At 36.3% G+C, this 12,173-nt stretch overlaps 1 protein-coding gene across 1 annotated transcript in view; it reads right to left on the bottom strand.

The window, feature by feature from the left end:
* LOC105265981 (uncharacterized) overlaps positions 1-11,352 on the bottom strand; it is a 13,413-nt gene extending 2,061 nt beyond the window's left edge. Inside the window, exons 1-7 of the mRNA XM_011303842.1 lie at positions 11,084-11,352; positions 10,420-10,564; positions 10,282-10,340; positions 10,066-10,207; positions 9,825-9,992; positions 9,016-9,164; positions 25-223 (exon numbers count right to left, since the gene is read on the bottom strand). Coding sequence (XP_011302144.1) covers positions 25-223; positions 9,016-9,164; positions 9,825-9,992; positions 10,066-10,207; positions 10,282-10,340; positions 10,420-10,560 — 858 coding nt within the window. The 5' untranslated portion in view covers positions 10,561-10,564; positions 11,084-11,352. The remainder of the gene's footprint in view (positions 1-24; positions 224-9,015; positions 9,165-9,824; positions 9,993-10,065; positions 10,208-10,281; positions 10,341-10,419; positions 10,565-11,083) is intronic.
* Between the last annotated feature and the right edge of the window lie 821 nt (positions 11,353-12,173).

Raw genomic sequence — 12,173 nt, 5'->3', positions numbered from 1 at the left:
TAATTAATTGAAATAATTATTCACCTTGATAAATTCAGGTTTAAGATGTTCTCCACCCATCAAATCCGTTAATTTGAGATTCAAATTGACACCAACAGCAGCAGCCGCTAGCCTCACAGCTCTGCATGGTGCACTCCCGGGTACGTAATACAGATCAATAGTCATTCTGTAAATAATTAACATTGTCAGATAATTGTGGCATGAAAGTGTTCGATATTTGCGACTGGATAATAATCAAATACAAATTATTAGTATCCAATCAAAACGTGTAATCCCACGCTGTTCATTAATCTGAGTGAACATCAGGGTTGATTATCACCCCGTCTTTACTGGAATATTGAAATTCACATTTCATTATCACCATGAAGTAATGCGGTATTATGATTTGGCTGGGCTTACGCATGAATTACTTGCAATCCCATTTGCATTGACATGGGTGCTTGTCTGGAATATTTCATCGGGGGGGATATTTCATGAAATTTTTTATGGAAATTGAATGATGGACAAATGGAAAATTACAGAGGGAAAAGATTTCCCACGGAAGGGAGACAATTATTTGATGGCTTCGTCAGGTGTATGTCGATTCAAAGAGGATTACGAGAGACTCCCTTAATTCCCCATCATTTTCAATTCATCAGCCATGGATTTTATATGACTTGAAGTACTCTCTTGGCTTCCGAGTTACCGGACTTCTGATCGCCAGTATATCCCGTCGATAATAATCCCTCTTCGGAGAATTATATTCACGTTGATTGAATAATCTCTCGATTAAAAATTCAGTCATCTCTCTCAACTGTTCGTCGAGATAGTTTTGGGTTTAAAAAAACAATCCAGGGAGAATATCTGAATAGAATCTCTAAAAAAACGACGGGAGAATTGTTGAATTGCAAATTTAAAAAATCAATACCACAAAAATTCTGATCAACTCAGAATAATTAAATTATCCATTGGTTGCGGTTCCGTTCGAATATTCCAGGAATAATATCGCAGTAATTCCACGTTAATTATCCCCATCCATTGCTACCCAAATAAGTGTAATGGACATGTCGAGTATCTCTTATCATATGTATCGCAGTACCAGCATCGCGCAAACCATAAACCAGGGAATTACGTGAAATTAAAATGAGTGAAGAATTCCCGGGTTGCCCTGTCGTATAAAAATATAAGATAATGCCAGACTATAATCCCACGTGCACGACTGAAATAAAGACCACACCTTATTATTTTTATCTAACACTCCAGTTGTAATATCACCGTGAGAGACGAAAATAATAACCCTAGGTTGGACGTTCACTAGGAATACTGGGACAACTACTGGTCCAACTTATACTGGGCACGTCCTTATAAGCGGCAAATGGCAGTGTTGCCACTCGGGTTAAGTTGACTCGTGCTACCTACAATGTTACCTCATCCAGCAGTGGGGATTGTTGTCAAAATGAAGTGAAGTGACTTGTTACAAACTTGAAGATTGTCGGGTAAATTTACTCGTTTCACTTTATTATTTCCGCTCATCCGCTATGGCTATTTCATCCGGATGAAATTTCGGTGCTCAATACCGCGGAGAGTCATTTCAATTGACTATTTGGGATAAATAAATAATTTTTTAAGCCAGAGACCTTGAGATGTGGAGAATGAAGTAGGAGATATGATGTCATTGCTGTACATTCACCGCCATGACGAGCATGACTCGCGTTTTTCATGGAGATATAATCAGTATGATCAAGTGATTTGTCTGATCTCGTCATTATAGATTTCGATAGTCATTGTTTGATTTTTATGACTAGTCCAATTTGACGGGATATTTTTTATGAATTTATTTCTGATTTTCCAGAAGGTCGAATGGATTTAGAAAATTCTTCATCATTATTTCCAAGCATTTTGACGATTTGCAATAATTATTAATAATTATTATTATGTACATACGATATCCACAGTATATCCGTCATATGTCGAGTATATATGTAATCCATATAGGGAATTATCTACACATGGAAGGAACAGAATTAATCAGCGGAATGACGGCTTTGAAGAGCTTCCACTAAATTGTTGAAAAGGGGATTTAGTCTTGGTTGAATTTAGAAGAAATTTATTACAGAGAACAATGAAACGTGATATTTCGAAATTCGGAGCGTAACATAACGGAAAATTTCGAAATGAGAAAATGAAAAAGCGGCGAGAGATGACCACTAACCGTTAACTGCGAGGTGAATTATCATGGGATTGGAAAACAGAACCGGCAATTCCCCTGAAAGAAGTGGATTTGAATTTATGAAAATATCTGCATGACTTCCGGAGATGTCAGTGGAAATATGAATAATATAATCTGAAAACACATGTGAGCTCACGCATGAGGAGGGACCACTGGGCGTTACATACGTTTTGCTGCTTCAGTTTTCACCGCATTTTGAATATTGCATGGTTAACTCGAGAGAGCCCGCCATGTTAATTTCAGTTTATGGGTAACAATGGCGGATGGTTCTAATTCATACGTTAAAATTGACATGAACTGACGTAGGTAGCTCAGCGGCTAGGTGCGAGCCTAGTATTTTGAAAGTAGTGAGTTCGATTCCCCGTTGAATCGAATTTTTTAACAGCCATCGATGAGTGGGAGGTTGCTAATAAAGAAATCGACTGTACCGACATGGTTTTATCAATGGTTTCCCATGTCAATCCTATGTTCTATAAGAGAGTGGACGGTGCAGTGTAGGATCCACAGCCGCATGCATAGGGTGAGATAGGGCTAATTTATTTATTATAGAGATAATTTATTCATTAAAAATCACCTGAAGATTCGCGATAAATTTTGTAATATCTCCCGCCATTTTCCACGGCCAAAGAAGATTGATTCAAATTTTGTCTCAATTTTCGGCGGGGAATCCCCCACGTCTTGGCACCTGAAATTCAGATTTTCGCGGGAAAATTAAATAGAAGTTTCAATTTTCTGTTCCACTTTCCCGGGAAATTAACAGAAAATCCGGGGAATTCTGGAGACATTCTCGAATTTGGTCGAGTGACACTGAATGCGATTTGGGCAGACAAAAAAATAATGAAATATCCAAACGATCGGATTGGATTGCGAATTTGAATAAATTAAGGGATTAATCGCGCAGTTCTTCTAGAATTTTCCTGTTTAGGTAAGATAAATTATTGAAAATACTTCGAATAATTTCTGGAGGGAAATGGAGGGAAAACATTACATTCATTCGGGTCTCGTCTCCTGGATCATTAATCGAGTAATCGCGAACGGAGACACCTGCCACCCATTCAATCTCGCGAGACCGTGTGATATCTCCATTCACCCCCGGAAAACAGAGTGACATATCGTAAGTGACAGTTTCTGAATAATTCCCACATCATGTATTTCTTCTTCCGTCCACACTGAGGTTTTCCCGCGACTACGGAAACATTTCCTGCCACCGAGAGATAACAAACGACACGAACGCGTGTCAACAGACGGGAGAAATATCAAAAAATGATATTGCCTTTTGTTGAAAAATCGAGAATTCCTCGGTGGAGTCCACCCCTTCATTTTATTTATCTATCGAAAATTTTCTCATTTCCATTGCTCCGAATTCCCAATCCTGTGGATTTCAACTCTATTTAAAATTCAATTATTCAGGAAATTTCCCGTCATATAATTATCATCAATTCATAACTATTGATTTTATGATTATTGTGGTATTTTTGTATTGTCGATAAAATGCAGGGAAATATCTCGCCGAAAAATTAATGCAATTCACTTTAAAATCCGGAGAGTGTATTATTAAAAAAAAAATTATCTGAATCCCACAGAAAATTCATAACATTTTAGTATTGAAAATTCGGAAATCTGTGGAAAAATGAAACGGAAAATGTCAGTCCGATTTTCCTCTGGTAAATGCACTCTGGAATTTAACCGAGTCAAATAAAAAGAGAATAAAAATAAAGAACAATGAAATTTTGAATGTTATTGGAAATTCAATGTAATTTGACAGCGAATGGAGATATTCGATTATAAATTTAAATAAATTAAAGATAAATTAAATAAAAAAAAATTAATTCTCGTCTTCATGTCCTTTTAAATGTCTCTCCAAATTAATAATGAACCAGCAATATAATTCATTAACCCAGTGCAGCTGTGAAATAAAGATTGCAGTTGAAATTTAAAGAACCGTTCGGATAATTTTTGAGACTATGATAATCACCCTCATTTTCGTAATGGATTCTGTTCATTCACAGCCAGCAGAGCGTTCTGGAGCGAATGAAATTCCCTTTTATGACCCTAATATAAGCAATTATTTTTCCTCATTAACATTATAATATAGCGAGTACTGAAATGTGCAAATGGAGTTGGCTCATCTCGGAATCCATTAGTCGATCAGCATTATATGTGTGCATTGCATCCAAGGACAAACAATTACCCACCTCATTCCCTCGTCCTTCCGCCATTTTCCTGGATGGCATATCGCTAAGCGGTTTCGCAATCCAAAGCTATTCAGAAAATTGCTCAACAATGACAAGGCGGAGAAGAAAAAAATAAAAAGAATAAGGAAAACAAGGACGAGGTGAGACGAATGGGTGGAAAAACCCTCGGATATAAAACATCAAGGAATTGGAGAAAATAGAGCTTTTCCGTGGGGGGAGGGGGGGGGACATCAAGTACGAACAATAAAACACGTGACAGACAGGTTGGGAGAAGTGACGGGATTGGGGGGAAAACGATTAATGTTGGGAGACAAGATGTCGTCTAGGGGACACTTTTACACTGGGCTCTTTTCAGGGAAAACTCTGGGGAAAAACTTTCAGGTTATCCGCAATTCATGATTTCTACATTAAAAAATTATGAAGAAAATAACGAAGTTTCAGAAAAAAACAGAAAATTTAGTTTATAATTAATTGTGAAGGTACAATAAAGTAATATAAATAAATAAATAAATATAAGTTAAATAAATTTGTAACTTGACAATGAAACAACCAATGGAAAAAAGCTCTGGAAAAAGTTATATAGATAATTTTATAAAGAATATGTGGTAAAAATTTTATTGGAATCGGTTGGTTAGCTTTTGAGTTATCGTGTCCACCAGTTTGAAAAACCACATTCCAACGTGGTCTCGAGAAAAACGTAAAAGAAGACCAAAGAGCGCGGCAGCAGCTAGAAGTTAATTTTTTTTTGGTTTACCTTCAGTCAATGATTTAATATGCACAATTGACGGTATTTACGCTGTGATGTCACAATAAAATATTTGGAGTCTCATAATGGGGAGTGGCTTAAAATATTCTTAAAAGAATAAAATAAATACATAAATTTTTTAAGCAAACAAAAACGATTTTTTTCAACGATAATGTAACTTGACTTAAGAGAGAGAATTGAAAATTAATGAGGTCTAGAAAAACGATCGCCCATGAATTTAGTAGAGGGAAAAATAGAGATATGAAACGTCAAATTAGATTTGGTATTCGAATGACATATTTTAATTATAGTACGGTAGGTAATTGCTGGTTGGAATGTGGTGATTCTGGTGGTGTAGGTGAAAGTCGATTGTGGATTGAAGGACAGCCTTGAATGGTCATTAGACATGATTAAAAGGCGATGATTCAGTGATTTTTGGGAAGGAATGTAAATATTTCTGCGGAGAATTTACGGCGAACGGGAAAATAAGAGGGCGATTTGAGAAAATTCTCTACTTTATCGTTCGGAGAATTCATTTCCACTGCGACTGGAATTCTCGGTGTTACGTAGAAAATATTGGCGTCGTAGCGTGACTCTAAGGAGTACCTAGATATTAGTCACGTGTCCCGTGTGTTTACATTCTGCCGATAAGATCGATTGAGCTAGGAAACTCGTAAAATACATCCACCAGTTCGATACGCACAGTAATACCATATTTTTCCGCATTTTCTTCGACTTGGGGCCACGGAATTGCCGATGGGAAATGTCATGCAGTTTTTTCTCTGCAGATATCGCCAGAATTTTAAGTGCAACGGATGTCCGAACGGATGCGCGCGCACGCCACGCCCACTGTCGATTTATCGATCGATATATCGTAGTGATGAGCCAGAATTCATTGGAAATTTTTTTTACTCGATTTTCTAATTAATTTTAATTATCCTAATATATAAAGAGAAGCATCGAGAGTCTCGAATTGCACTCGAAGGGCATCTCGAATGAGAATCGAATGACAATCGATTTATATCGACTCAAATCGATTGATCGTAATTTTCTCCTGTTATCCCGGGTAAAAAAAAAATTCCGAAACAAATTTTTGAAAAATTGTTCAAAGCATTTCCCAAAAATACAATTTTTTTTCGTTTCAAAAGAAAAATTTTCTGAAATGTTTTCCCGAAATTTTTTGAAAATTAATAAAAAAATATTCCAATTACAATTTTTTTTTACCCGGGATATTCTGAATCATTATTAGAAATCATTCGATTGTAGACAGTCAAGAGATACTTTCCTGAAAAAATTTTTTTATACGTGCAGAGAGTGACGTCATGACGTGACGTAAAATCAAATTTTTATTCGTTTGGCTTTTTGGTTGTCTATGAGATTCTCAAACAACTCGTGTGGATATATCGGCGTAGGTAAACCGGATAGGAAGGCATCCCGTTCACCTCAATTTCATTCAAGAATAACGGCGAATGCCTAAACAACGCCAAAGCGACCGAACGATTTGCTCCCTCCCGCAGCATCAATTTCCCGGAATTTCCCACCCACATCTTCACCCTTGGCTTCTCTGCTTTTCACGTACATCAAGAATGTTCTCTGGGCCCTTTCAACATGCGGATGTATTTGGTGATTCTTGGAAAATCTTCAGGACGACTGAATTCCGAGGGATTTCACCGCACGCAAAAGTTTCCACTTATTCTGATCACTCATACCATAATCATATTCTAATTTCCAATTAAACATTTTTAATATATAAAAGAAATTAAACAATTATAGTAATCAAGTCTCTCGTGACTGAAATATCTAAAATCAATTGGGTCAATTTTCTGGAATAATTTCCACTTATTCCATGAGACGTTTCAATAATTTCATCGTAGATATATTGTAATTGAATTAATGATTCATTATCCAAGTGCCTTATTAATGGGTATTAGGGTACGCTTTCAGGATGATTCGGGATCATTTAGATGATTAATCATTATTGGAAAATGAAAAATAATTGATGAACTGTCATAAATTTTGCAGTGCAGAGAATCAAAGCAGTCAGACGTTAAATGATTCATTAAGTTTAAAAATTGATGTTTCGATTCAAATGAATTTTCCACAAATTGCTTTATCCGAATTGATCCGCATCAATTTCTTTTCGAAAAACCGGGGACTCGGCAGAATCGAAAATAAGTATTCGTATTCGCTAGTCGATCGAATTCCAGGGAGTCTTGAATTTTAATTGCATCCTGGATGGAGTAAAATTGTTGCACGAGTTGTTCGAATTTTTGTTGAGGAATTGCTGGTTGAAGCGGTTCACATTTGAATTAAATAACTCAGTGAAGAATGTACCCATTTAAATGCATCATATTTCACGTTAGCGGTATATCAGAGGGTTTATTTAGAGATACATTTTTAACGTGTGTTCGTTGGCAGCTGGAATAAATATGTGCGAACATATATCACGAGTGGGATGTACTGCAGTTGGTGGAGTGCATCAAAAAATTTTCAATTTCACTTTGCCGTCCCCATGGATTCCCCTGGAATCAATTCTCTGAAGAATCATTGAGACGATTGATTGCCCCGATTACCAGTAAAATAAAAATTTCATACAAAAATGAAAATATTACTTCTTCATTTTCCCAATCCACCCCTATTTTCCATAATTCATCTTATCTTTTATAAACTAATTTAATTACTTGATTGATCGAAATAAAATTAATAGATTTCATTTTCGTTATTGATGAACATTAAAATTCTGCACCGACTGAAAATAAATTTCTCAACCTCATGTATTTAAAAAGTTATCCATGGGGACATTTTATTATCCAACACATCAATAATTACGAAATTTATACCATTATGTAACTGGTGCATGTGATGGGAGGTAAACAGAATATTCTAGTCCATTCATACTTGGTAGTGAAGAACAACCAGGAAATAACAAACCGCCCTTTCTATTTCTGGCCATGACATTGCTGTCTAGTTCTATAGAACATGAAGAAGCCTCAGTACTTGCAGAACTAGGGTATAAATACATTCATGGTTATGAAGACCTCGAGAGGGCCACAATTGTTTTTCTTCCCTTGAAAAATTCTGTCGGGGACAAGGCGGAATAAATTTCTATTTACATACCCCTGGATTTTCCTGGAGTTCTCCATTATTTATCCACATTTTGCGCACTCTTCCTCAATATTTCAGGTTTTGTCTCTTCATTCCTCATTAAAATAAAAAAATAAATAAATAAAATAAAAGAATACCCCCAGTGCATTGTTGATACTCTAACATGAGCATCCGGAATTTTTTATTGCTATACCGTTCAATTTTTAATTACTTATTTCGTGGTGTCTCTGTAAATTTCAAAATATCATCCCCATCTTCTGCAATTAATATTCGAATAATGTGAGAACGAATTGGTGCTCGGAGAAATGTCGGAATTACATTTCCTGTTTTTGTTGGGAACATGAAGTTTTAACGGCCCGAGGCGATACGAAAATTAATTGAAAAATCAATACGTGGATGGAAAATAAAGCCAACGAGCTTGAGTAAATATTTTTAACATTTCCATTTACTTTTTATTAACTTTCACAAATTCTGTGTACACTAGTATCATTAATATTCATCGTGTTAATTTTTATAATACACTTTATAAATATTTGATAATTGATTAAGTAAATTAAAATATTGATACGCAAATTGCGGTGATAGAGTATATTTAGTATTTTGTTGTGCTATGGGGATTACCCTGTTGAATATTCCAAGTGAATCATTAAATTTCTAAGGGTAATGCAAGGATGAATTGAAAGGTAAACGGGCAAATTGAATAAGCACTGGGGTAATGTAACATTTTATGGTGGAGGAGTGAATTTATATTTAAGGAATGTTATTCCTCTTTGAGATTCGCTCGATACCATTCACCAAGTGCTAGGGCTGGAGTATTTACTTCTTCAAATCCATACTTTTCCAGGCAGTCCTTGCAACGCTCGTACCATCCAGAAACGTTGTCGTAACGCCCTATATCGAATCCAAGCATCTGAAATTTTTTTTATTCCGTTAAGTAGATCGAAGTCATTCAATCAAAGAGAGAATGAGAAAAGAGTGAATTTGAGTCAATGGGTCACAAGATTCAAGTGCCAAATTATCTCCATCGCTTTAAAATCTACAAATATTTTTTAATGATTTTATTATTTCGAGGAAAATAGTCCGGAAATGAGGGGAAGGTCATGCCCCAAGGATTGCCGATTGTTAAATGGGTAAATTACAAGTTCCCAGAACAATTGATTTTTACCTTGACACAAGGACATTTTTTTCTTTACGCGGAGTTCGATCTATTTCGGGAACTAAGGCTCTACGAAAATTTTTATGAGAACCTTTTTTGTAGATCTAAGTGAGAGCTGCAGAAATGGTCATTACAGAAATTTGGGAATTCGCGGCAGTTTTGGAGATATTTTGAGAGAACGCCCAGAACCATTCTATTTTTTCTCCGACAAAATGACATTTTTTTCTCTACGTAGAGTTCGATCTACTCCGCGAACTAAGGCTCTACGAAAATTTTTATAAGAACCTTTTTCGTAGATCTAATTGAGAGCTCCAGAAAAGGTCATTACAAAAATTTCGTAATTTTCATCGGTTTCGGAGATATTTCCGGAAAACTTCGAGAAATAATTTTCACATTTGAATTCCCGAGTTTTACCTCAGCGAAATGAGTGCTGATGGCAATAGAAAAATCAGCGATGGTCAGATGATCTCCTGCGACAAAATCATTTCCCTCCAGAAAAGCATTCAATATCTCAAAAGCCCTCTCAATCCCCTGAATGCTTTCTTCAGTGACTTCATCAGTCATTCCAAAAATGACAGGAACCTGCAAGTAATTAAAAATTTCCATAAACCCACGAGCTGACCGTAAATATTTGATTAATTAGACGTGAACCCACATAAGCATTAAAGAGCCTCATCCAGAGGGTAGATATATCAAAGTAAAGCCTCTCATCGACTATTCCCTTTTCCTTGGGATCCTTCGGATAGAGGGAATCATTTTTCGCGTATTTATTCACCAGATACGCCATAATTGCCCGGCTGAAAATCCATTGACCATATTTTTACAGGAATTCCCATCTTTCTCTTCACTCGAATTTTTCCACAGGACCTACCTCTCCGATAGAATGAATCCATGGTCGTCAATGGTTGGTATCGTATGCTGTGGATTTATCTGAAAAAAAAAGATCAAACATCCTGAATCAACAAGTGCAGCTACTGTTTTCAGGCAGAAAATGAAGCAAAACATTTACCTTGAGATATTCAGGATCCAGCTGTTCGCCTTTGGTTACGTCAATGACTTTTAAATTCAGATGAATTCCCAAAGCTTTTGACAGTAGTATAACTGCACGAACAGGTGGACTCGGGGGGAAGTAATACAAATCAATCGGCATTTTTCTATTATCCAATAAAAATAGATATCATTACATATTTTTAATCTCTGTCTGGAATTCGTAAATATTCTATCCCCACCCCTCGAATACATCCCATTATTTATATACCTTATCTACTAATTACATCCCAATTTTTTAAATAAACTGATTATTTATTTCATTGGCAGTTTTAATCAATGGATCTACAGTGAATTTTTATATAATCTATTGTTTATAATTATTGACGGAAAAATTATGCAGTTGAAATTGAATTTTCAATTTCACCAATTTCAATCAGCCTTGATGAGAAAAACGCAATAAAAAAAACGATAGCTTTTATTAGTATGAGAAAATGTATTATCGGTGAATAAATGCTTCCCCCTGCGGTTACAAAAAAATTTTATAATTAATAAAGTTCCAGGACAACCGCAGTTCCTCATTGTTTCATCATCGAAACCAATGAAAACTCCGAACTATTGTAACCCAAACTCAATAAACAATATCCAATAATACATCGTGAAACGTTAATATATAAATTACCAACCTGATGATTCAATAGGTCGTAATATCCCGTAGTAAATACTTTTAAACTTTAAACTACAGTCCAAGGAGTGAGCCACCAACAAGCAGACGATGACACTTGAATGTGCTAGACCTATTGTTACCCCAGGGAGAATATTGCTGTTCCTATTTGTTATCTTTTTTTGTTCCGTACTCTTTATTTTTAAATGGAAATGTGCATTGAGGAATACATCGCGGAGTGAAACGTTGACGGAATGAATTCGTATTGTTTTCCACCCCCGCCAGCATCAGGGGACGTTGAAATGAAAACTGCCAGACCAAGTGCGCAAGCCAACTTCACCCTCTCTTTCCCCCCCCCCCCCCCCCCACGTTACCATGACGATGCATTTCCTAACAATGAAGTGAAAAAATTGCACATAGACGCAATGTATTCCATGATATTGCTGGAAGGTTTTAATTTATTGACTGAGCATGTGTGAGTTTAAAGATGAAGTTACTTTTCATCCATTCAATCTGTGAAGATTGAAAATTATATAATTGTCTGTGAAAATCATATCTATCTAATTCCCGTCATAATCCAAATGAAATCTCTTTAAGATCGCATGCGTAGGCCCTATTAAGGCCCACGAGGTCTTATGAAGGTCACGTGAAGGTTCTGGGGGCCTTGGGAAGGTCTTCGGAAGGTTCTGCGACGGGTCAGAAGACGATGGACGCCGCAAATCCATTCCACCGAAAAACTGAATCAATTTAAAAAATCATAATTACCCACCAAAAATTACGATTTCTATCTCATTACCGTCACAATCCAAAGAAAATCTAAAAGATCACGTACGAAGGTCTTATTGAGGCCTATGAAGTCTTATGAAGGTCGCCCGAAGGCTCTGGAGATCATGGCAAGGTCTCCTGAAGGTCATGGCAGTCGTAAATCCATTCGACCGGGGAAACTCAATAAATTTTCAAAACCACAACTGCACTCTGGGCAATTAATTAAGAGTCCGAGTTCAGTGTTGATTGTATTTTTGGGGATAATGTAACACGATATAAAATACAGTTGGCTAGTTTGGGAGAACATTTGATAATTGAATGCGGAAGCAGCTCTGACCACCGAATAA

The sequence above is a fragment of the Fopius arisanus genome, unplaced genomic scaffold (assembly GCF_000806365.1).
Source record: "Fopius arisanus strain USDA-PBARC FA_bdor unplaced genomic scaffold, ASM80636v1 scaffold00033, whole genome shotgun sequence".
Taxonomy (NCBI): Eukaryota; Metazoa; Arthropoda; class Insecta; order Hymenoptera; family Braconidae; genus Fopius; species Fopius arisanus.
This window is presented reverse-complemented; position numbering and strand designations above follow the sequence as displayed.